General features: G+C 41.6%; 3 protein-coding genes across 4 annotated transcripts; all 3 read right to left on the bottom strand.

Moving 5' to 3' along the window:
• Window positions 1–295: 295 nt before the first annotated feature.
• On the bottom strand, window positions 296–9,149 carry ino80da (INO80 complex subunit Da). Of its 2 annotated transcripts, none has more exons than XM_084954566.1 (10): window positions 7,834–9,149; window positions 6,750–6,996; window positions 5,848–6,662; window positions 5,621–5,732; window positions 5,317–5,541; window positions 5,015–5,124; window positions 4,680–4,813; window positions 4,333–4,556; window positions 4,025–4,182; window positions 296–3,928 (listed from the first exon to the last, which is right to left on the bottom strand). In XM_084954566.1, the coding sequence occupies exons 2-10, from the start codon at window positions 6,965–6,967 to the stop codon at window positions 2,898–2,900; spliced, it is 3,027 nt and encodes a 1,008-aa protein (XP_084810692.1). In that variant the 5' UTR covers window positions 6,968–6,996; window positions 7,834–9,149; the 3' UTR covers window positions 296–2,897. The 2 variants fall into 2 exon arrangements, with proteins under 2 accessions (XP_084810692.1, XP_084810691.1); XM_084954565.1 differs by having other exon boundaries at window positions 8,558–9,149.
• A 107-nt stretch (window positions 9,150–9,256) lies between these two features.
• LOC146370660 (NADH-ubiquinone oxidoreductase 75 kDa subunit, mitochondrial-like) lies at window positions 9,257–18,285 on the bottom strand. Its single transcript, XM_084954567.1, has 19 exons — window positions 17,839–18,285; window positions 17,174–17,253; window positions 16,728–16,834; window positions 15,472–15,579; window positions 15,249–15,325; window positions 15,023–15,104; window positions 14,758–14,888; window positions 14,487–14,672; window positions 14,235–14,369; window positions 14,025–14,139; window positions 13,771–13,916; window positions 13,564–13,692; window positions 13,341–13,470; window positions 13,094–13,254; window positions 12,836–12,990; window positions 11,454–11,629; window positions 11,235–11,369; window positions 11,011–11,083; window positions 9,257–9,759 (listed from the first exon to the last, which is right to left on the bottom strand). The coding sequence occupies exons 2-19, from the start codon at window positions 17,250–17,252 to the stop codon at window positions 9,668–9,670; spliced, it is 2,217 nt and encodes a 738-aa protein (XP_084810693.1). The 5' UTR covers window position 17,253; window positions 17,839–18,285; the 3' UTR covers window positions 9,257–9,667.
• Window positions 18,286–18,531: 246 nt separating this feature from the next.
• cmklr2 (chemerin chemokine-like receptor 2) lies at window positions 18,532–21,729 on the bottom strand. Its single transcript, XM_084954570.1, has 3 exons — window positions 21,489–21,729; window positions 20,564–20,664; window positions 18,532–20,477 (listed from the first exon to the last, which is right to left on the bottom strand). The coding sequence occupies exon 3, from the start codon at window positions 20,432–20,434 to the stop codon at window positions 19,358–19,360; it is 1,077 nt and encodes a 358-aa protein (XP_084810696.1). The 5' UTR covers window positions 20,435–20,477; window positions 20,564–20,664; window positions 21,489–21,729; the 3' UTR covers window positions 18,532–19,357.
• Window positions 21,730–25,040: the final 3,311 nt, after the last annotated feature.

Raw genomic sequence — 25,040 nt, 5'->3', positions numbered from 1 at the left:
GCTGCGCTCCAGAGTTCATAACCTGGAGCTGGGAATTAACAGCAGCCAGAATCAAAGGTGTAAAATCCAAGGTTACAGAGAGAGCGATAAAACTGAATTTATCACTGCTAAATTAGCCATGATATTTTAAACAGAACAGGAAATATATCATCATTAAACATAAGGCATATCCCCTCAGACAATGATTTGCATGCGTATAAAAGGAGCTGTCAAACTGTAGCAGGGTGCACACGAGCACATCTCACCTCGCATTTTTTTTTAGGTGACCTTTGAAAAACCACGTTAAACCATGGCCTCAAATACCTCACAGCAAGTTTTATTTATACATCCAAAAACAAAAGATCAAATTTCTCACACTATATACAGATATTACATACAGTGTTTGTACACATATTACATAATTTGTACACAAGAAAAATATACATAAAAATGTAAACCTTTGTATACAAAAAATACCTTAGACAAATTAAACAAGGACCAATAACAAAAGGTGACTAGATTAGCTCATCCTATCTTTAAAAACAGTAATACAGTACATTCAATGAGTATAGGAATTTGTCAGCCATCTCTGAATTCAAGCAGTTACATGTGCCTACGAGCCCTGTAAATTTTGTTCTACGTGGTTGTCGGGGAGAGTGAACCGGTCCAGCGACTAATCTCATGCTATGCAGGATACAGCAGTATTGTCTCGCTTATTTTCAAACACACTTTCACCCAAACCTGATTCTTCCTATTGACTTCTAGGGGGCGCTGTTTGCGTTACTGACGACACCGCGGTCTCTGAGAAGCCCAGCCGTCCCCGGTGGAGCTACAGGTTTACACTTTGAGACTGTGTTCTCTCTTTGGAAGGGGCGAGGCAGAACTGGGCCTTCTCACAGCTGGAAACGATGGTCTGGCACAGGCTCAGAGCGGCTAATGGTGGCGGCTGTTTGTGTAATGAGCATCCAAGCAGGGCAAAAAAAAAAAAGGCAAGACAGACATGGGACATATGAAACACCACCGGTCTCATCCACTCCTGTGCAAATCTAGGTTGAAAAAGTACGCTGATCTGTTCTTCTCCACCATCTGATGCATATAAATCCAATGTTTCTTACCACCAAGAAGCCAGTGATCATCGTCTAATCGTGATATTATTATTACTATTACGCTCTCACACAGAAAGGGTTGCAGCCCCATGCAATCTCAAGACTTCTTCCTGGAAGTTTAATAGCTATCAAAAATAAAAAATATTCTCCATCAGAATTGGAAAAAAAAAAAGAAAGACAGCATACAAACAAACATTGATCCCTCCAACAAAGACTTAACAATCATTTTGATAGCCATTAAAAGCAAGAGACTCATTCTACACAGACACAGGTTCCACTGAACACATTGCAAAGAACAATTTCAATCCATTGCTACTCAATAATTCACCAACAAACCCCAAGATAGAGACTGCTATTCTATATACCTAATACTCAACAATGTCTGATAATCTCTCAAATGTCTAATATATTACTTATCAAAAGCCATGGTTGTACTGCTGTCGGGGTGGGGGTGGAGGCTCTTGCGTGGAAGAGCACTCTTTTTTTTTTTTTGCTGTTTTTTTTGTTTTTCAGACACCAGCTTTTCATCATATGTCTTTAAAAAATGCTTTATAACTGAGTAAAAGAGACAGTGCTTTACTTCAGACGTGCAAAATACACCAATTGTGTTACATCTAGCTGATGGGTAAAAATTTCCAACACCAATTCACTGCGTAAGCCTCCTCCGGGTAGCCTGGCCTGTCGTATTAGTGCGAGCCCTGAAACTGAACTTTTGTTATATGAGACATGCAAGCCACTAAATACCATTGTACGTGTGGACCAGAGAGCACCTTTGAGAGTAGACACTTAAAAGTCCCTGGATTGTGCCATTACCATCGTCGCTGTAACACTGAAGCTAATTTAATCAGCCTTAAAAAAATCCACTCAGAGAGAAGTTGGCCTGACCTGATCGCTCGCCTCTAAAGGCTCTGCGGGGAAACTGTTAGAGGCCAAAATATCTTCCTGATCCAGCCTGGATTCATCGAGTGAAGCTACATGTAATGAAACCAGCGAAATACCTCACGATGCCAGAGTTATGTTCATGTATTTATTGCTTTAAGATACTAGATTTATTCAACTTCAAGTGTCTACTAGGCCACTCAAGAGTCCCACAACCAATGGTGAGGTCAGAGATTTTTGACGTCTGAGCAAACCAATAAATGAGCACATATACACTATACACAATATAAAAACAGCTGTTTAAAAGTATTTTGGTAAATTCATATGACTGAAATTGACTCCGTAAGATTCTATATCATGATGACAGTTAAATAGCTTGAAACGTAATGGATCACAAAAATCTCTTGTTCTTCAGAGGGTGACAGAAGCAGTGTATGAAACAGGTGGGTAACAAAAACGAAGAAAAAAATGCAATGGCCGTTTGAGCAAGGCAGGGTACAGCTGATCGTTTTAAGACAGGACTTGAACTGGCAAAGCAAACTTAACTGACCACTGACTGAGGCTTCTAGGAATTCTGAGCACTGTGACACAGATAATCTCTGCTTAGGTCCTTCTACCGATTTTCACCCGTTTATTTCATCACAAAATCTGACTGTAACCCCCCACCCCACCATCCCACCCTGCTGACGAAACCACAAGGCATCGAACACGTGGACTCACACTGACTTAAAATCTCAGACACCGTCTGGCTACAGAAGGAACGAACAAAAATAGAGTAAAATCTGAGGCTGTGCAAATTCATTATCAATAGTGCACTATTACCACATTGCACACATGTAGCAGATGAACGGGGTGGTTAACGACTCAGTCAACTGGATTTTAAGTGACTGTGATTCCACAGACCGTCGTGCAGTAGCTGCGTGCCGCCTGCTCTCATTTACTTTGCGTGAAGGGTGGCGTGGCGCTGTTGGCACTTGCAGCGGTGGCACTAACTATAGAGAAGCCAGCAGGGGGCGCCGTGGAGCTGTGGCTGGGCTGCACGTCTTTTGGGATGCCACTGTGGGAGGCCAACTGATGGCCAAAGGCCGCGCTGAACTGAGGGAGCTGTTGCTTGGGCTGTGCGGAGGTCAAAAGATCGCGTGACGAAGATGGGAGCGAGGATGAGGGGGCGGGAGGAGTCGTTAGGCCAGTCAAGCCGCTCTGGGGCATCGCCGAGAGAGCAGCCATGGGCTGCAGCGTCACAGAGTGGGTGGTGGCGGGTGGAGTGGACAGGGAGGTGGATATGAGATGACTTTCTGATCCGATGAGACTGCCAAACTGTGTGGGGTCCGTGAGGGGGAGAGCGAGGTTGTTCCAAGTGGACCGTGGCGGTCCTGGCACCCCGCTCAGAGGGACTTCCAGGAGAAGAGGGGTGTCTGTCTGGAAAGAGCTGGTGTGGGGAGAAGATATGTGGTCACTGTATGGGGATGGCACATGCTCGCTGCTGTAGTGGCTGCCTTGGGGTGATGATGTGGGTGCGTCCGACTTGGCGAGAACGTGGGATGTGTGCGTCCTAGAAAACGTCCGCTCTGTTAAGGAGGTCTGAGTGAGCAGGGACGTGGTGGAGGGGGCCACTGTAGAAGAGGATGAGGTCAGATTGGAGCACGGCGCTTGGCTCTGATTAGTGGGCTGAGTTGGAGGTGAAGGGGGAAAGTGATCTCCAGTAGACTGCAGTAGATTGTCCTCCAGCTCAAGGCTGGTGAAGTTCTCGGGAGGGATGCGGCTGTTCAGCAGGTCTCCCATGCCCCCTGGTTGGACTGGACCAGGAAATACGGTCATGGCTCTGTGGTCCACTCCTTCTGTAGGGGCCAGGTCTCCCATGGAGGTTAGGCACACCAATGAGTCTGTGTAGGACCCCATAGCCTGCAGTGCACGTACCAACTCTTCAGCCTCCTCTGTGGTGGGCAGTAGCTCTCCGTTTTTACCTGCACAAACATTTGCAATGTTATAAAAATCACAGACTATGAGGAATCACACACATGAAATAAACAGCTGTGCACAAAATTGAGCTGCAAGACAACCTTCAAACAAGTCAAAGTCCTGCAGGTCATCAGGTAGTCTGGGTAACACGTCTGAGAAATCTTCCTGGTTTAGCTCAAGGTCATTTGGAATGTCTGCTATGTCATTGGTGATATCATCAGGAAGCTCATCTGTACTTAGATCTGGAGTTGAAGGGCTCCTGCAACAAAGGTTAGAGGAAAAGAATTCAACATGCTATTGTAGTGAAGAGGCTGTCCAGACATGTGTGACATGTGAGCTTGTCTTTCACTCTGAATATCCTACACCATTAAATTTCTAACAGCAGCAGAGAGACGCAGCTGTGGCACACCTGATGCTGGCCTGTGAGGGCATTGCTAGGCTCGTTAAAGGCATTCCCAGGTTCCCCTGCGGCAACGCTGGAGGGATAGGTTTTTGAGGCCTCCGCGGGCCTCTCCTCCTCTTCTTCTTATGCTTTTTGGTGAGCGCCGGTGGTTTGGTCTTTTTACGTGGCTTTCGCTGTTGCTGCTGCTGGTGCTGCACCCGTCGGTTTCCGTCCCCACGCAGGAAGTTATCCTGTGCAGAAGGAAAAGAACAGATAAAGCAAATCAGATTGAGACCCCCCAATCTTTGCGGCAATGGAAGTTTTTGATTGATCCCACAATTCCAACAGTGTTTACCCTTAAACACTGAACTCACCATCTTTTTGGCATGCTCTTCGCAGAGGGGTGTCTGGTGCGTGATATCAAACACGGGGATGGAGCACTGCTGACCATCTGCAAATTTGGCTGTGCAACTTGCAAAGAGCTGCTGGGAACGATTCAACAGAATGTCTACAGAGAACAGTTAAGGAAAAAAAAAAACCCTGCAATGCACTCAACAGAGACCATGTGAACAACATACTCCAGCACAGGTGCAAACTTTATATATATCACAGTGTGTGATTTTAAAATAGCATGTACAACTGAGATTTATCAAATGCGCTTACACATGTAGTGACCAGCTGTGCATAAGAGCGGCGGTGCAAAGGATACGCTGAAAGCAGTGTCGAGTGAAGGGCAGAGCTCTGTTGTGGCAGGGCTGGCCCTTTGTGCTGCCAGTGCAGGTCCCCGTGTCTGTGCTCTGCTGCGTTGGTGGAGCCACACTGCAGACACAAACACATCCAGGAATAAGCAAACACTGACAAACCAACATTTTTTTATGTCGGGTTCATTGAAAGTTACATTCCTAAAGTTGAAATAAATAAGGTTCGTGACTGGTTTAACCGAGGTAGGGCCTACTAACAAAACTGTCAAACATAGCTTGACTTAAACAAAAGCGATGGCTGTCAGAATACCTCGATGAGCTGCAAGAGGCACCACTCAACTCCTGAATCAGCTGGCCTGCACATCTGGGGTTTTTACTGGCAGCGTGCAGCAAGGCTTTGCGGAAGGCATAGCGGTATCTCTTCTGCCGGATACGCGCCCTCTCCTGTCTGCACATGTGCTTGTACTTCTCCTGGAGGTACGAGCAAAGCCTAAACAGTCGCGTCCTCCGAGAGGAGCCGTCGTCCTCTTCCAGCCTACAAGGGGAACGAATGACAATCATCATTATGAGAAGTTACACGCTATACAACAGGGGTTGAGGATTAAGGTACCAACCCATTCTGCGGCCTCCATGAGCTCTGAAAAGGAGAAAAACGCTCTGCCATGTCTTCTTCTTCATCATCATCATCATCATCATCATCTGCACTGTCCTCCGACCAGTCCAATCCTGGAAGAGACCGTGTTAGGGCAGCTCATCTATCTCCTTACATCTACCTTTAAACAATCTTTCACAGTCATTATAAGAATCCACATGTTTCATAAACTATAAAAAGTTTGATCACCTAGATGAGGAAAGAGGTCTCCATGCTCCTGTTGTCTCTTGGCACAGAGCTGCACCAAATGTTGCAACCTGGCAAGGCAGCTGGCAGAAGGTGAGAAGGCAGTGGGACGCATGACGACCACATGCCGCTGATTGTTGCTGCCACTGTCCTTGCAAGTGGCAGGCAAGTGAGTAGCAGTCAAAGGCATTTTCCTGCTGAGCGATGGCCCAGAATGTTGCACTGGACTGGGTGCTGCATTGACGGGCAGCCCCGGAGGCAGAAAGTTGACCGTCTGAGGTGGTGGTGGATTGCATAATAAACCCTGCTGCTGTCCTGGGATGATGAAGGAAGTCGTGTTGGAGTGCTGGAGCTTCTGGAGAAGACCTGGCTGTTGCCGTGGAAGATGACTGTTGAGTGGTGAGGAAGGGTAGATGCGGGGGACAGGGGAAGGACTAAAGTGCTCAGGTGGTGTTTGGAAGAGGTCTGTGTCATGGCAGAGTTTCTGGTTAAGCACCAGGCGACTCTGTATTTTCTTCTTGATGGCGTTACTCTTCCGAGGAGTGCCCACCTCCTCACCATCTGTGTCATCCTCATAAAAGGCAAAAGGGTCCAGGCCTTCCCCGTCAGGGAGGGGTAACAGGCGTGTTAAGGGGGGAGATGGTGGTAGTTCATCTAGACCATTTGGGGCTTTCAGAGCTAGAGAGGGCACGGTAATATTGAGAGCCACTGACTCCAGGTGAGCAGCCCGTGAGCGCATTTCCTCTAAAGCATCGTGTTTCTTTTTCCGCTCCTTTTTGGGGATAAAGCCGAGAACCTGCAAGTGGCTGTTACAGTATCTGCAAAACAGGGACATATCCTCAGTACACCCTGCAAACCCATGACTGATTGGCTCTGTAAATCAAAGCAGAATCAATCATACATACCGGCGGTCCTCAGACTTGGGGATGGGGTTGGTACACCGCTGGCTGTTGTACTTGGCCACATACTCGCATTGCTTGAAGGGAGCAGTCTTATCCTCCAGAACGTGCCGGATACAAAAAGCATAGCCATTGAGTCTGCGCTGTTTGCAGAGCTTTGGGCTGTACGAGCACAACGGCTTATTGTCTATCTCTGAGAAGTGTATGTGTTTGCCTTCATACATCACGTGACTCTTGTCCTTGACAACATCAGCTGATGGGATAAAGAAAAGGAAAAAAAAACAGTAATTACATCACAAGCACAGTGAGGAGGTAACAATGCATTCACATGCGGGATTAAGAGGCAGAGCAAAAGCAACATCTTCCACAACAGGTAATACTTTCCTAATATTAGGTAATCAATCACAAAAAAGCTGCATTGTTTTAACAGTAACTATTAAGTGTTACATTGAAACAAATAAAAATTATCTGCTTCATCATGAAACTACTATGAGTGTGTGCTGTGATTAATAAACTCAAATTTAAATAGTTGAGAAAATTACAGTGTTAGCCATTTCCATCCGGACATTCCTGTTAGGCCCTTTAATTTTCGGTTTCAAGCTCTCTCATTGAGAAACAGGTGGGACACAGTACTTGATTTTACTCCACTGTTCATTTATTACGAGATAATACAATGGAAGTAAAACAGTGGGTTTGTCCGACAATGTCAAAAGCTCCAAAACATTTATCTGACTGTGCATTAGCACTGTGGCAAGACTGGCTAAAAAAAATATACTCACTATAAAAATACTTTCTTTTTTGACTCGACAAGAAAAAAATAGACTGCTCTTTTAAAACAGTGTAGTGAACTCTTCATAACAAAACACACAGCGTAGCATATACCTTAATTATCGTATAGCTCAGCTACTACCTTAAACTTTGTAGGGGTTTTTAAGTTGGTGTTGATAGTGGCACAGCTCTTACAGCTAAGGTGTTCACTGAACACACGTTAACATGTTGTAAACCTGTCCTTTACGTCAGCATAAGTTACATTAACAACTTTAGTATAGGAGAACCAGGCAGGCATCAAACAGAAAGTAATGTTAGTTACCGGGGAGCTAGCTCGCTACATTAGCTTGGAGCCGATAGACAGCTGTGAAACTTTATACTACGACAGAGTAAATATATCCAAGTACAACAACTACCTCTGGCCTAATTAAAAAAAAATGTAACTTTAGCCATCTTGAATCCAAAATATATAGTATCAATAAGGCGAAACACGGAAAGGCATATTCGCTTGTTAGCTTACAAAGCTAAAAACACAAATTAGTAGGCGGTAGCTAACCAGGAAACGGAAACATAAGCAAATGGCAATACTATAAAGGTTTATTTGCAGTTTAATTTATTTAGAAAAAGGTTAAAAATATAATACACTATTAATAAATAATCTCACCTAGGAATGAGATTTTACATTTTATAAACATGAAACATTTATGGTCAAATACTTTCAAACAAAGGGTATACATACGAGGCGTATGGCCTGTCCCCGAAGGCCTCCATAATAATCGATATGAATTATAACAACCACCCTTACATAATGTGAAATTAGCAGGCCACATCGCTTAAAAATGTAAACATCTCCTTATTTTCCACATCTGCTTTAGGCACCAACTCATTTTGGTACATCACAAGCTTTTACATGAAATATGTCACGAATAAGAGGCCTTTTAGCTTCGATCGGACAGCGGCCTCTAGTAAAACCACTGGCCGACTGAAGCCCGCGCAGAACGGTACACTTAGAAATCGAGGCCGGGGCTGTATACGATTTCGCTTACCTTGAATTGGTATGGGCTCTGTATGGTATTCGCTCCAGATAGACGGCCGAAATGTCTAATAGAATCAGCTAGGCTATTTGCGCATCGATATTGGAGATCGGTTAGTAACGGCGATCTTCACCGAGCTCGGTTGATCTTGAAATAAGGACGCATATAAATACAGGCTATCCAGAGCAAATTACAAGCAGTAGGTAGGCTGCTGTGGATTTTTGTTGGATCCACAGCGGACTCCTCACAGCACCACTACAGGCACTGCGGGGACATGACAACAGTCCGCTCAACAACAACAACCTCTCCTACCATATTGGAAATTCAACTTTATTAAAAGCTCCTTCAGTGCACAACTATCACGTTAATTTCTTTATGAAACACTTTGTGTGAAGGGCAGTGCCGTGTACTTGCCCCCCTTTTTAAAACCGCTGCATGGAATCAGACTAAATCAGGGGTGTCCAGCAAATTGTTAGTGTGAAATCCACCTGGACCACGACTATCATCCTCCATATGAATGAGTTATCAGCGCTGCTGCCTCACTGTTGCCGGCTTGTTCAGTAATGATGGACCACGTGCCAATAAAAAATACCACAGCCGGTGAATAGAAAAGTTCAGGTGGAAGTCATTTCACACAGGAAAAGTGGAATTTACTGCATCAACACATATTTTTTTTCTTTTAAACAAAAAGTCACAATCTTAAATGGAGGGTTAGACTTGCTAAAGGTGACTGGTTTATTAATATATATCACATTTACAAAGAGCTACACTTTTTAAATACTATTTATTTTAAATATGTCTAGGAAAATATATTGTCAGTTTTACAGAAAGACAAAGATAAAGATTTTTAATCTTTGGTCACACCTACAAAAATGTGAGCACTGATAAAGGGAAAAAAAACTGTGAGGTGTGCATCTTTGAATACTTGGCAGATCTAAGATGACATTTTCACTCAGCCTACATCACTTAAGACACATTTCTGCAGGTATGTTTGCTCACATTATGAAACTTACTCTATAGTAGAATATCTATGTCAAAACAAGTGCAAATACGTTTCTAGGAATGTGCAAATAAAGGAGTTGTGTGTATCGTCTAGGAACTGGATGGCTATCCATTTGTGCTTTAGCATATGGCTGGTTCATCCACAGCTTGTGCCCCCTCTGTGACGGCTTTCACACACTTCGCCATGGTTTGGGAGGCTCTGCTTATTGGATCTGTGGGTAAAGATTGAATTGTTAAATGTACCCTCAAATTACTGGCCAAAATTTATATTACACACAAACACGTATACACACACACACACACACACACACATTGACAGACCATGTATAATGGTAAAAAGACCATTACTACATTATGTAGTGAATTATAACTTACAATTTTAATGCTAAAATATCAAAAATATTTAAACAAAAGTGTCTAAAATTAAAACCTGCTGTAAATTACAAATTTGTAATCACAGCAGATTATTTTTGTATAAACTTGGCTATAAGCAGACAGCTTGTAATGGCAACTATACATTACAGAAAGTACATTTATAATTTTTTCAAACAATAACTCTGTGTTCACTGCATGAACACAGAGTTACTAGCAGCTCCTCATTACTACTGATTTATTTATTTTGTTAAATTGGCTATTGTTATTTATTTATTTACTTTAGATGTTCTATCTGCAATGAAAATTAATGTAAATTGCTGACTTTAATTCCTCCTTATGCCTTTTGCAAATTAACAACAGCCCGATTGCAATGCTCTGAAAAAAATCAAAATTGTCAGCAGGGTTACATTTCTTCTAACCATATACATAATAATAATAATATTGATAATAATAATAAAATGAGTATTTATTTCAATCTAGGATAATGTCAGTAATTCAAAACTATAAAAAAGGGACATTTCAAGGATATTCCTGTATCAACATGAATAACTTAATTAAACCAAATCACTATATTCAATATACATCATTGATTTTGAATGTATGTTACATGAAAACACAACCATAATTTTTTTTTTTTTTAAATCTGTGTTTACATTTCCTAGGCTATACATTCAGTAGTTTTGCCATCTTTAACTGCAGATTAAAATCCTCTCTATATTAGCACAGCAACAAATAGAGCAGCTTTTCGCTCAACTTTATATTTTCCATTTATCTGGGATTAATAACACTGTTATGAGGAAATGTTTGGCTTTATCTAATATCTATTTGTATTTATCAAATTCTTGTAACTTCACTGATCACTTCAGCAGGAACACAGTGCCTAAGTGTCCCTCCTTATGCTTTGAAAGGCAGGCATTAGTATTACTACATTATTTTCTCTCTATGAAAAGAAAACAAAAATTGTTCTAATTAACTGATGTACTTGATACACTTAGAGCACTTTGGAATGAAAACAAGATTAGACCTGCATTAGTCAGAGAAAAAAAAAAAAAGACATGCACTGCTCAACTGGATTACTCGTGACCCACCTGTCATATAAAAGTCCTTCACAGTAAGCTGTGGAGGAACTAAAGGTTCAGTAAGGAGAGTCTGGTTCACTGCCTGCAATAGATAAGCCAGATATCATGCAGAACAGTGTGACATAAACGGAGATAAATTAACTGTACAAACCAACATTTAAATCCAGCTTTACATTTCCTCCCCCTCTATGATCACCTAAAAATAGAAATGCTAGAAGAAGATAACAGCTGACCTTAGATAGCTCATTAGCCTGCTTAAAATAGTTGGCCTCCTCTACGTCATCATATCGCACGAGATTTGGGGAAACCTCTGCCAGCCTACCACGCACTTCATCCAGAGTGTCATACGGCAGAGTCACTCCAGCGAGCTTAAAAGCGTATGAAAACAACAGAGCATTTAGTCACATTTTATTTCCCTGAGCCTTGCATGTTTATGCTGTGCTCTGGTTCACCTCAGATACGACTCTGATGATCTTCCAGTCCTCTCTGGCTGCGCCTGGAGGAGTCACTGCCACCTTGGTCTGCTGGGCACGACCTTCAGTGTTCACATACGTGCCACATTTCTCAGTGTATGCAGCTCCGGGAAGGATGATATCAGCCATTGGTGCACTGAAATCGCCATGGTGACCTGGGCATTACGAAATAGAAAACTGGAATTAAGTAAAAACAAACTTATTGTTCCTCAACATGTATTCTTCAAGTCCCTAAGGGAATGGTTACCACTATTTTTCCAAACGTGCCCTCATTTGATTGTGCAAGTCTTGAACTGCTTCTAGTTAAACAAACTTTCTTGTCATTTTTAACGTGGAATTGAGCAACAGTTCTCCAGGCCTTCTGATTCAAGCCTCACCAGAAATGGTCTCTGTGGAAGGCTGACTGTCATTTTTAAGGAAGGGAAACTGGAAGAACAGGCTGAGGTATGTCAAATTACACAAGAACTGCCCCGAAACTAAGTGCCAACAGGCCTTAAGGAGCAATGACTTGAAATTTTGGTTCGAACTGCCATCAATATGTATGAAGGAGGTTATGAGAGAGGTACAACAGTGAGTGTCTATAGCCATCTGTAAAACAGATGGAGCCCAGACCTCAGCAATATTAAAGGAGTCTGGGATCAGCTAGACCGAGAACACAACAAAAAGGCAGCCAACAGCCAAAAAAGAGGTTTTAATGTCCTTCAAGAAGCCTGGAGAACTATTCTTGAACTATACCTGAAGAAATTACAAGAAAGCTTACCTAAGAGAGTTCAGGTTATGTGGAAGAATAAAGTTGGTCATATTGTTTCCCTTAAATACTGCATATCCATGCATTTTTTCACCCAATTCCCATTTTTCTAGCAACATATGAAAAATATGAGGGGTAGATAAAGAGTGAAGGATGTTGTAGAGATACCATTTGGGCACTTAAGCCATTTAAATGTCTTTAAATAATTTAGTTTTCTGTCACACCTGTATATAAAGAAGATCATTTTTTTTATTCATACATCCACCTGTTTTCTTAACCCTTATCCAATCCAGAGTTGTGGTGGGGCTGGAGCTTATCCCAGCTGCCATGGTGCGAGAAGCAAGGTGCACCCTGGAGAGTTTGCCAGTCTATCACAAGACTAACACAGAAAAACCCACAACTATTTATGCTTACATCCACAGCAAGGGCAAACTTTAAATCACAGAGTAACCTGATATGCATGCCTTTGAACTGTGGGAGCATGGCAGACTATGTCGTGAGAAAAACAACTACACAGTGAGAAAAGGTCATGGGTTCAATTTTTGCTTTTCTGTGCCGGTGTTTGCATGACTCCACAGTGACCCGGAATTTTAAGGTTTTGCAAAAAGCTGACCTTGATAAATTATCAAGCTATTCTTAGGGAGATCTTGGCGAGTGATGGAGCCAGCATCAGCTCCAAGTAGGAACAGAACTTTGGGTGGGTTCTTCCTGATAGCATCCACTCCTGGCTTGTACCCCAGATCAAGTGCAGCTACTTGACTGGCAACCCTGATAAGATGAGGACAAAGGTTACACTCAATACAGTAAACATTCCTTTTCAACATGGTATTGTTATTTAAAACTTTGCTAATAATTTTTCCAAGCATTTGACCTGTGAAGCACATTGAGAACCTTCCAGGTTTCCTCCACTCCACTGCTGACGCGAGCATTTTGGGCAATGGTTGACACAGCAGCCATTATCGCAGCCCCATCCTCTCTCTGCAGGCAACCGCTGCCAACTACAATAGCAGGATGCTTTGCTTTGGCCAAGACCTGCAACAGAGAATAAAACACACAAAATTAGTACGAGACATTCAAGTCGATTGATGACATTCAAAGAAAAGAAAGGTCAGTGTTACCTGGAAGAATGGGTGAGTTCCTGAAGCAATTTCTTCAAGGATCTTGGCTGATTCACCAAGATGCTCATATGTGTAACTAAGGTCCACCTCCTTTCCCACCAGAGCCACATGTAACTCATTGTGCAGCCAGCTATAGCAGAGACACCAATGTTTACACAGAAGAACAGACTTATGTTGTCAGATTTACAGTTTCCCCATTGTTAAACAGCCATGATTTACTTACCCTTTTCTGACCCGTGCATTAAACAATGGAGCCTCATACCGTGGGTTAGTGCCAACTAAAAGTAGCAGGTCAGCTTCTTCAATCCCAGCAATTCCAGTGTTCAGAAGATAGTTTGAACGCAGGTCAGATCTAGAAAAGTCAGTTAGTAAAAGAGTTGGACGTGTATGCATCAATGGCTTCAATTTTCATTTCTGGTATTTTTTTTACCCTGCTCCAGCCATGGGGAACGTCTCCTCAGTGCACAGGTTGTCACTATTCAAATGGTTCAGCAAGTCTTTCAGGGAAATGAGAGCCTCCGCATCGACCAAACCTCCAGCAACAGCAGCAATGTCCTTTCCTTCAACTCCTTGCAACTGTCAAACAAAAACGGATGGTAATCCGGTATTCTGAATCAGTGTTTTAAATTGCTACCCAATGTCTTGATGAGCTTAGTTACTGTAATTCAATTAAGAATTTCGTACTGCTCCAGCAACTCGAGTCAGCGCGTCTTCCCAGGATGTGGGAACCAACTGCCCAGACTCATTTTTCACCATTGGCTGAGTAAGCCTCTGTCTCTTAAGCCCATCATAAGCAAACCTGCCAAGTTCGAGCAAAAAGCAGTTCAGCAATAATGTAAACACCAAGCACAAGTCTATGTCTATGATGCGAAGTTTGGGTGATCTGAAATGAACCTGGTTTTGTCTGAGATCCATTCCTCGTTAATATCTTCATGAAGGCGAGGCAGAATCCTCATCACCTCGCCGCCGCGAGTGCTCACCACGATGTTACTACCCACAGCATCAAGTACGTCAATCGATTCAGTCTTCCTGCAAAAAAAAACAAAAACAACCAACAACAACAAAAAAAGAGAGAATACATAAGTCTCAAAATAATTAGTTGAAACCCTAAATAGCTACACAAGATGTAGAGCATAATCTAAAAACCTGGTCTCCCATGGGCGGGCAGTGAAAGCATACGGTTTAGAGGTCAGGGCTCCCACTGGGCATATATCAATAATATTCCCAGATAATTCCGACATGAACATCTTTTCCACGTAAGTCCCAATCTGCAGATCGTTGCCTCTGCCAGTGGTGCCCAGCTCTTCCACGCCTGCAATCTCACTGGCAAAGCTAAAAGAGGAAAAGAATATATGCATTTTAATATTTCACATGAACACGGCAACTCGACTTGTTTAAATATTAAAGCGTGACTCACCGCACACAACGAGTGCACTGAATGCAGCGAGTCATAATAGTTTTGATGAGGGGGCCAATGTTTTTATCTTCCACGGCTCTTTTGCCCTCTGTGAAGCGGCTTCTGTCGCTGCCAAACTGCATGGACTGATCCTTTACACGAGATTTCACTCAGTTTTAGTAATTAATCAATAATTTCTAAATTCAAAACCCCATAATATCTGTTTTACACACAATCAAGACTATAATGAGCAGATCTAGAGTGGTGGTGATCATCTACAATTTACCTGTAGGTCACATTCACCTCCTTGATCACAAATAGGACAATCTAATGGGTGGTTAGCCAGTAGGAACTCCATCACCCCCTCTCTGTGAAATTTTTAAGTAAAAGATTACTTTCATGTGGGAGAATCCCAACCAACCAAGTTAAAGAACAACAAATAAAAGTGACCAAATTTCACTTTAAACTTTACAAAACAGATAAGTGACGTTTAATTAACAGGTTGAAGGTACCTGGCCCTCCGTGTCTTGTCAGAATCGGTTAAAATGTTCCAGCCTTTCATGACAGGCATAGCACAAGCTGCCACCGGCTAGATAATGAAAAAAGATGACATGTTAATTAAAGTAGGCATACTTTTATCTCTGCAAGACTGGGCAGAGAAACAAAACACAAAGAGACATTTGTGGCTTTCTAGAGTTGAAACGTAGCACGCAGGAATCATTAAAAAAAAAGTACCTTAGGAACTTTTTCTATCTCCACAAGACACATGCGGCAGTTTCCAGCAACTGACAAGCGCTCGTGGTAGCAGAAGCGGGGAATCTGCATGCCTGCCTTCTCACACGCCTGTGACAGAAAACAACTGCAGGATTATACTGAATACTCGTACAGTGCTGTGAAAAAGTATCTGCCACTTTCCTGATTTTTTTTGCATATTTGTCACACTTGTATGTTTCAAATTTTAATATTAGACAAAGATGACCCGAGTAAATAGAAAATGTATTCTCCAGTTGATCGTTTCATTTATCAAGGGGCAAAGGCTATCCAAACCAACCTGGCCTCTATCGGTTACGTCACCTTTCTCAGCAAGCATTTGTAATAACTAGCAATGAGTCTCTCACATCACTGTGGAGGAATTTTGGCCCACTCTTCTTAGCAGAATTGTTTTTATTCAGCCATGTTGGAGGGAAGCCATGCCAAAGCATTTCTATCAGATTTAAAGCATGACTTTTGACTAGGCCATTTCAAAAACTTCATTTTGTTTTGTTTTTCAGCCACACAACAGTGGATTGAAGGTTTGTCCTGTTGTATAACACAAGTGTGCATGAACCTCAGGGTACAATGTGAGGACTGGACATTCTCCTCAAAATGTTCTGGTAGAGAGCAGAATTCATGCTTCCATCAATGACAGCAAGTCTTCCAGATTGTGAAACAGCAAAGCAGCCCCAAACCAGGACACTACCACTCCCATGTCTAAATGCCAGTGTGATGTTCTTTTTTTTTAAAAAAGTGCTATTATTTTTACAGCAGATGTAACAGGATGCATGATCTTGGGGATCATCAAGATATTTTTTGGCAAATGTAATATGAGGGAAAGGCTTTGTCACACTTTCCAGACTGACTGATGTCAGTGATTTTGTTTCTCAGCTGTTTATTGAGATGTAGTATGATGTGTTGCATTTTGAGATCCTTAAGCCTGCTGTACTTTGTCTATTTAAGTGATTCCTTGACTAAACAAGTCTTACAGTCATCAGGCCTGGGTATGGCTAAAGAAAGTGAGCTCAGTTTTCCAAAACATGTGGTTAATCACAGTTAATTTATGAATTAACAGCTTTAATCCCTTGATAAATGTGAGTGACAATTAACCACTGCATTTTCTATTTACTCAGGTTACCTTTGTCTATTAAAAATTGTTGGACAATATGAAACATGTAAGTGTGAAAAATATGCAATACGTTTTCACGGCATTGCATATCTTAAAGTTTAGCCATTACCTGCAACACAGTTGTTCCTGGCTCCACCATAACAGGCTTCCCATCCACAAACACCTCCAGGAGGTTACTGGCTGCTGCTGCTGCTGTTGCAGTGGATGCAGGGCGAACTTCGGGCACACACAGAACATTTTACTGCACAATATTCCCATTAAAGAACTGGTAATATACACATTGCATCATTTAATATATGTATCATTTCGTGCTACAACAAATTCATTATGACAGTATTTGGTTAAACTGTGCCAACAACAGCCTGGCACCAAATGTGGTACCTGGGAGCTCTATAATCCAGCCTATAATCCATTAATGGCTAAAGTAACAAGGGTGGCAAGCATTAAAACGTTTAGTTCTTTGAGATGACTGACAAATAGTTTAACTATGAAGCGATACAAACACAATGATGTCCTTAAACTTGATAAAAATAAAAGAATTTAAAAATGTTTTACCATTGTGAGTCACAGCCGTGCCTCCTTTGCTAATAGCTGCTGGAAAGAGACTGCGGGTCGCAACAGGCAAACGCAACATGCTGGAGGAGAAGCAGAAACACGACATCAGGTGTAAGGTGTACTGTTAGCTCCACTGAAAGACTTCACAGGTTACCGCAACGCTTTTAGATGTGTAATGCGGATGTCTGACCTATAAACCTCTGCTAAATTAGCACTCATGCAGCTTCCAAAACAAAAACAGAAGTAAGCTAGCTAGCTGGTGCGCCACATTTGAAAACAACACGAATAGAGACTATAAGAAACCTCACATGTGCAATTAAACACTTAATATTCTGGAAGCCCAGAAAATGTTGGAAATGTTTCGAAATGCGGCACTAATTACAGTTAACCTTGCGCTGGCTAAATGTCTCCCAGGCTAACAATAATAACGGTGTTAGCTCGTGAAACTTAGCCTCGTATTATTAGACAGTGATGCCGCGCGAGGCGTTATTTTAACATTTTTGTGACGTTAAATTAAATTAATGTGCAGCTGATTGTTGCATTCAGTCAGACGTCACGCGGTCCGCTACAAACACGTAAACGTAACAACCGCAAGCTAATAATGTCACTGTATTTAATGCTAATGAATCATTTCTTAAAAATTTTTGTTGTGACCGGTTACTTACCTTGCCTATGTCTGTCCTCAGGAGACCGCTTGCGCCGCAGATTGCGCACCGTCCATTGTGCTGCGTCACGGATTAAGTAATCCTGTAATCCAAACAGCAGGGCCACTAAACAGAGTCTGAGATAATAGTATAAAAATTCAACAACAGTACGAAGTGATGTAAACCTCTCCTTAGCAGATATCCATCTTATCTACAGCTGTTTGTCTCTGATGTGGCTCAGTGACAATAACAGTATTTTTCCCCTCCCTAACCAACCCCTAAGGTCTAGTCTCAGTATTATACACACATCTGGATGAGCACATTTATGTAGAGAAAAGAAAGTATCTTTGGGGTCAAAGGTCGTCTGCAATTGAAGTGAAATCGATTGGAAAAGATTGAAAGAATTGTTAGCTTCCTGTCCATATATTCCCACAGATATAAAACAGCATCCTTCCAGTCAGGGTGGTGACAGTGATGTAATACTTACAAATCAGGGTTCACCCTAAATGGAAAAAAAAGAAAGAAGAAAAAACAGGAATGGCTGAATTTGTAAGCAGACCCTCGGGAAATGAATAGTGAATGCATGTCTGGACCTTTGTTGATGGCGTGCAAACTTTGTAGGACTGCAGGAAATCTTGTCTGAGTGTACATAAAACATCAAATTCTTCTCTTAGTTCTTATCAAATCACATAAAAGAAGACACTTAAAGCACAGTCAGGTTCAGAAGAACAGATTTATTAAGATATATATCTTTAAAATATATTAGAATAAACATGTTCATACAGTTTTTAACCAGCATAAACATCCGTAAGATACATTAATACATTATTCTAGCAGCTGATATGGCAATATAAAACCAAAATAATGCTATGTTGCAATGGAGACTACAGTCAAAAAGGACTATTTTTGTCATCCATAAGAACCAAAGCAGTACTTACAAGATGGCTTGATTCAAAAGTTTGAAATACAAAGTGGCTAAATGTCACATAAATATGTGTAGTCATAGTTGCAAGGTCTAATATTTCATGATTTATGTTGTAAAATATTAATAGCAGTCATCCATCACCGTTTTCCACTGGCCAAGGAGGCATGTTGAAATTACTTGATTATTGTAAGGAGCAGTCCAACCATCACGCAGACGTTTTACCAGTCGGTAACTCGTGCATGACCATTAAAATCTTCAAGCAGGGACTTCCTGGCATGTTTGTTTTGCAATTTATTTGAATGATTAGAAACCAAAATAATTGCAGATAGATTTTCTGTTGATCAGCTTAATGGTTTTGATTTCATCTAGCCAGTTTCTCTGCAGATAACTAGGTTTATGCAAAGTAGATGGAAAGATATTGAATCTGTGTTTATGTTCCATTTTCCATTATCCATGAAGAGTAATTGTCAGTTGAAGTTGGCATGACTCTGCCCAAATAAAACATAGGAAAAATCTTAACAACTCTAATAACCCTCTACATTTATGCTAAAGTAATACTTAACCACTTCTTCTTTTTTTAAATGGAGAGCTTCACAAGTCTGGGGATAGTAACAATCAGATTGTTGATGATGCCACGTGCTCACCGTGAACACCATTCTCATAAACTCCTGCCACAGATTCGATCTCAGTGACAGAGATCGACTGGCTGAACTCTCTAAGTGAATTCTTGGTTATGTCCAGACAGGCTTGCTTGATGATATTGCGGACTTTTTTAGTCAGGAACATGTACAGCAGGGGATTTACACAACTGTTAAAAAAGCCCAAGCTAGTGGCGAGAGGAAAGCCAGTTTTCAGTAAATTGTGTAAGTAAGGTGAGGAATGTATGGTTAACTCCATCAGGCTGAAAGTGTGAAAAGGTGTCCAGCACAAAAAGAAGGCGAGGATTACTGCAGTGACTGTTTTGGAGAAGCTAGACAACTGAACCGAACTCCCAGATTGTTTCATTTTCACTATCAGAAGTATACCCGTCACGCTTATAGCAGTCAGCGGTAAAAGAAAGCCCACAGTGGTGCGGATAATCACTATCGTGATGTGTCTCATGGCTGCTATATGAGGGTCGTGTGTGTGGAAGTTGTTGAAGCACACCACCTTGTCGCCCAAGGTCATCGTGTCACGAAAGATTAGAGCGGGACTGCTCAAGGTGGCGGCTAGCCCCCAAATACAACCACATGCGAACCAAGCTCGGTTTACGGTGCGATACTTCTGACACCAGTTAAGATGGACGACAGAAACGTACCTATCTATACTGAGCACTGTGAGAAACAGCACACTGGCATACATGTTCATCACGGACACAAAGGAGTTAATCTTACACATAGCCACACCGAACTCCCAGTGGAAGTCCCGCATAATGTAATCAATGAAGAACGGCAGGAAGAGCACAAATACAAAATCGGCTATGGCAAGATTGAGCAACCACACGCTGTTGACTCTCTTTTTGCATTTAAATGCCATCACCCAAATAACAGCTCCATTGCCGATCACACCAAGCATGAAAGAGATTATGTAGATAACTACAGAGAAAATGTGCATAGGTTCTGTCTGACTGTGCTCAACCCTAATATCGTCAATGTCGCCATAATCTAGGTCGTAACTGTACGTGTAATTATAGTCATCAATGGAATCATTCATGGCTGCAGGGATGGCACGGCTGGAACTTGTCTGCTGAATATATCTGTGAGGGGAAAAAAATCAGAATGGGATGAATTCCTGTAAGTTGACCTGCAAGCAAAGCATTCAGCTTTCAACACATGTTCTCACCTCAAATTCTTTGTGACTTTGCCAGGAAGTTATCATAGAAGAACCAGATAACTCCCTTGTCTCTCCTTTCCGGTCAATTAGTTCCTATGTTGAAGTTAGATCTGGGTGTGTCATGAGAAAGCATGGAACATTATGTCAACATCATTTAAATCAACAACTGGACAGTGAGACGCTTCACCCGTCAGGCAGAAAGAATCCTTTGTAACTCACTGTAAACAAAATGCAACAATACTGTTTGACATACACTGTTTTGGGAACAATTCATGATTCCATGTTTCAACTTTATCAAGGACATGCACATATAAGCTACTTAGTATTATCACCAAGGTCAGAATAAGGCAGCAAATTAACCCTGAATCAGTAAGCACAGGCAAATACTCATATTTTTTCTTTTTTGGGACTAGAAAAAATATGAGTATTCGATGTAGCCCTTTAGTAAATTTATTGAAAATAATGGCAAGAACACTTAAAAATTCAGTATTAGAGTAACTGATTTAAAAAGAAATATGTTTTTTAAAAAAATAAGACCGTGATTATATGGGCAAAGTGCTGTGCGTAAAATCAGTTGCATTAAGAAGAAGAAAAGTACAACCCTTCATAATTAGAAGACCAATGCTAAACTAATTTCAGTGAAGAATACAGTAGAATAACGAGCGGACAGTATGAATTAAGATTAAGTAAAGTACGCACTCGAAGTACTGAAAGCAGATTGCAAAACAGCTCCAACCTGCTGCATCTCAATACCAATCCCAGTAAACCGTTACGACTTATGAGCTGGACGAAATAACCAGCCTGCAAATACGAAGCGTCAGTGTCTAATAAAATTAGTGCCACATACACACTATTGGCACACTGGAAAGGAAAGAGACATAGACTTGGTTTTTATTTTGTTTTTTCCTTTAGAATTTAAAGGTGGATCGCTTACCAAAAAGCGCAGCCCTCCGCGTTTGGGTCTAAACACCAGCTCCTCCCGGGTGATAATGTCACAGCTCCCGCTGTCTTAGCCTTTTAGCTCCGTTATGCTGGGCCTTGTTCTGAACTTCCCACTAGTCTGCATCAACTCTTTCCATCCAGACTAAACTCGGAGCAGAGTGTTAGGGGGTTACACAGTGGGTGCGCCTGTTTGACGCGTCAAAGAGGGAAGAAAAGTTATTGGTCAGTGCTCTGAAAGTTGAATGCGGTCATTCAGCAAAACTGGGGCTGTTCCTCCTAACTGCAGAGCGAACCAGGAACGCAAGCTTCCCCCCATCAGGGGATAGACGGAAAAGTTACGAATGTTGCAAATTTAATTTTATCATTGATTGATTTTTTCTCTCTCGCAAACACACAGTGGAAGCTTGCATAGATGAAGGTTCCGGGCTGTCGGCAGCTTCTTCCTTCTGCTTTTAATTTGCAGACTTGTCGGGTTTTTTTTTTTTTTATTCCAGTTAAGGGGAAAAACAGAGAGACGGAAAGCTAGAAAAAATGTGCAAGGCCAGAATTTTCTTTTTATAAAATCAAGCTTGATTTGCAAAAGCCAGATTTTGAGCCCTACACTATGAAGTGTGTCACTGTAGATCCATGAAAATCTTATGCCTACACCTACATGCAATCATAAATCTGTGCAGCTGCAATGCCTTTCATTAGCTGCTTCCCGGTACACACCCACATGTACATATACACAGTGTGGACAGCACAAGCTGACATAACTCAGCTGCTCCTCCTTTTAGTTTGTTTCCTGATGAAAGCTTCTCCGGCAACACAACAAACATTCAGTTCAACATTCAGTTGTTCAAAGTATGCAACACATGCTCTGTAAAGTGAGCATTCTCATAGCCAAGTTGAAATTCAAGCAAAGCACAAGTTTAAAAGTTAAGGTACACTCAGAAAAATTCAGCAATTAAAAAAAAACTTGAACTAATTGAATTACATGTACAGTTTCCATGTAATTTTGTTTCATAAGTACAATGTAAAATGTTACTTTTAATGGACTCTGGTCAAATTAAATGTACTTGATTGGGTCCAGAAGGAGGACAGACGCAACAACATTGTCATCCCCTATGTAGCCGGTGTATCAGAAAAACTTAGGAGAGTTTTCTCCAAGCATGACATCCCGGTGCATTTCAGACCCAGCAACACGCTCAGACAAAAACTGGTTCACCCGAAAGACAAAACGCCAAAACACAGACTTAACAATGTGGTGTATGCTGTACAGTGCAGCGAGGAATGCCCAGACCTCTACATTGGAGAGACCAAACAGCCACTGCACAAGTGCATGGCACAACACAGAAGAGCCACCTCCACAGGACAAGACTCAGCAGTCCATCTGCATCTTAAGGATAAAGGACACTCTTTCGAGGATGCCAATGTTCACATTTTGGAGAGAGAGGACAGATGGTTTGAAAGAGGAGTGAAAGAAGCCATCTATGTGCACTGTGAGCGACCATCTTTGAACAGAGGCGGGGGTTTACAACACCAACTCTCTGCCATCTATAATCCAGTTTTGAGATCCCTTCCCAGACGCCTTAACACCCACTCACATCCTGGGCCATCTGACCTCAGGAATTCGCATGATAAGGTGGGGCCAGGTTTCACAATGAACACACCCGAAACTCTGGCTGATTGGGACCCACACCCAGTTTCACACCTTGGCTCAGGCGATTAGAGGATCATCAGGGGGTCCTTTTGTCCCTCTGTGGGGGGATACTCCCACTAGGTTTATATCTGAGACTCTCCACCATTTGACCTTAGAACTGAAGAAGCTTCTCGGATGAGAGGGGAAACGTCTTCAAGTAACTTAAAGAAGTCCAGACGCTTTTCTTTGCAAGCTCCTTTGACTACGATGACCTGGATAACTGAGAACCTTCACAGACGTACTTGATTGGTATACATTCAGTTAACAGCATACAATAAACAATAAAAATGATTAATAGTGGCGTAATTTGTCCTCATAAGGTTTTAATGGAGTTATTACGTAGTCAGACCAGTTAAATGTAACATATAATGTTTTATTTTTCTGTGTAATACATTAAAGGACCTTAACCCATCATATTTTCCACACTAAGATGAAATGCATTTATGTGTGATGGATGGCTAACTACACACATTCTCTGTTCAATCGTCACAACTTTACTTCACAACTATGCTTCAAACTTGCTTTGCTTGCTCTGGGGAATGGAAGTGGAAGTAAATATGTGCTGCAACAATGTCTGATGTAATTACAGAGGGGGAAACAGGCTGTTTACATACATAAATACAGCCGGCATGTGTGTCTAAATCGAAAATTATAGAGAAAAATAGACACATTTCTGTGTTACAGTCTGTAATCAGTGGTGCCACAATATTCTCTGTGGGTTGAGATGTTGAAACACATTGCACTTATGGCTACGCTCCAATTAGTAAGGTCATCACATGTTCTCTATCAGCCGTTCAGCACAAAACATGCTGTCACATCACAATCTGAAACCTCTTTACGAGTCAAATCGTCAAATCGTCAAATAACTCTTTCTATCCTATCATTAATAAGATTTAACTGGCAGGGAGTTCATACTACCACTACTGCTTGCTCATCACCGTTTGTTTCATCAGATAATCACAGTTTCATATTAATCTTAAGCTCAAAGTGAACATGTCGCTTCACTGTGGACCATGCAGTCCTGAGGGGGGAGCTGTCACATCCTACAACAGCTTTCTGTTTCCACCCAATGATGGAGGCTAACAATCAAACCTTCCGTCACATCATCCAGTGATATTCATACATGGGCACTGTCACACACTCATGTCGTTTCACACAGACTTTTATGGAAACTTATAAGAGCTGTCGTCATTACTGACGCACACTTCTGTTCAGTTTCATGTTTCAATTCCTTATTTTCCAAGAAATTCTTGAAAATGCTGATCATTTACAAGCACTCGTGCTTATTTTTGTCAGATTGGTGGCCAAAATGGGCTTACCAAAAATTACTGTACAAATTTTTTAAACATAGGATAAATGAAAAACATTTAGCAGCAGCTCACCTGAACAAAACTCCTGTTTTTTGTTTACATTTAGAATGTTTTCAGAGGTATACTTTACATACTTCACATCAATAAAATGTCAGTATGAAAAATAAGTATGTAGATTTGTCCTGCTTTTATAGCTGGGATCTTTTTTGTATGGTGTACATAATAAAATTAGTGATGCTCGGATCCATTAGTGCTCGTCAAGAGCAAGACCTTGTTTTTCTTTTCTTTCTTTTTTTTTTAGAATGGCTCACTATCATAGTGAACTGAGACACATGCACATGTCCTCTGTCTATTAGGACATGAACAGGGCATATACAGCCACGTGAAAAAGAAAGTTTTCACAGGACTCTCTGCAGTCCCGTGAAAAACTAAGTACACCTCAGTATCTTGTAGAACCACTTTTAGCAGCAATGACTTGATATAATTGTTTCCTGTATGTGTTTATCGGTGTGGCATATTGTTGTGGAGGAATTTTGCCTCACTCTTCTTTGCA

Source organism: Perissodus microlepis, chromosome 16, assembly GCF_051167445.1.
Source record: "Perissodus microlepis isolate ML-2025 ecotype Zambia chromosome 16, ASM5116744v1, whole genome shotgun sequence".
NCBI classification, from domain to species: domain Eukaryota; kingdom Metazoa; phylum Chordata; class Actinopteri; order Cichliformes; family Cichlidae; genus Perissodus; species Perissodus microlepis.
The sequence above is the reverse complement of the archived record's forward strand: the minus strand, read 5'-3'. Positions and strand labels throughout refer to the sequence as shown.

Excerpts from the sequence above, each read along its gene's own strand:
- cmklr2 (XM_084954570.1), bottom strand. The coding sequence starts at position 20,434 with ATGAATGATTCCATTGATGACTATAATTACACGTACAGTTACGACCTA.
- ino80da (XM_084954566.1), bottom strand. The coding sequence starts at position 6,967 with ATGTATGAAGGCAAACACATACACTTCTCAGAGATAGACAATAAGCCG. Across the intron at positions 5,733-5,847 it reads AGACCTCTTTCCTCATCTAG|GATTGGACTGGTCGGAGGAC; the intron begins GTGATCAAACTT and ends GGTCTCTTCCAG. Across the intron at positions 4,814-5,014 it reads CACTCGACACTGCTTTCAGC|ACATTCTGTTGAATCGTTCC; the intron begins GTATCCTTTGCA and ends TGTTCTCTGTAG.
- LOC146370660 (XM_084954567.1), bottom strand. The coding sequence starts at position 17,252 with ATGTTGCGTTTGCCTGTTGCGACCCGCAGTCTCTTTCCAGCAGCTATT. Across the intron at positions 11,370-11,453 it reads TCATCAGAGTCGTATCTGAG|CTCGCTGGAGTGACTCTGCC; the intron begins GTGAACCAGAGC and ends TACGCTTTTAAG. Across the intron at positions 11,084-11,234 it reads AGGCTAATGAGCTATCTAAG|GCAGTGAACCAGACTCTCCT; the intron begins GTCAGCTGTTAT and ends TATCTATTGCAG.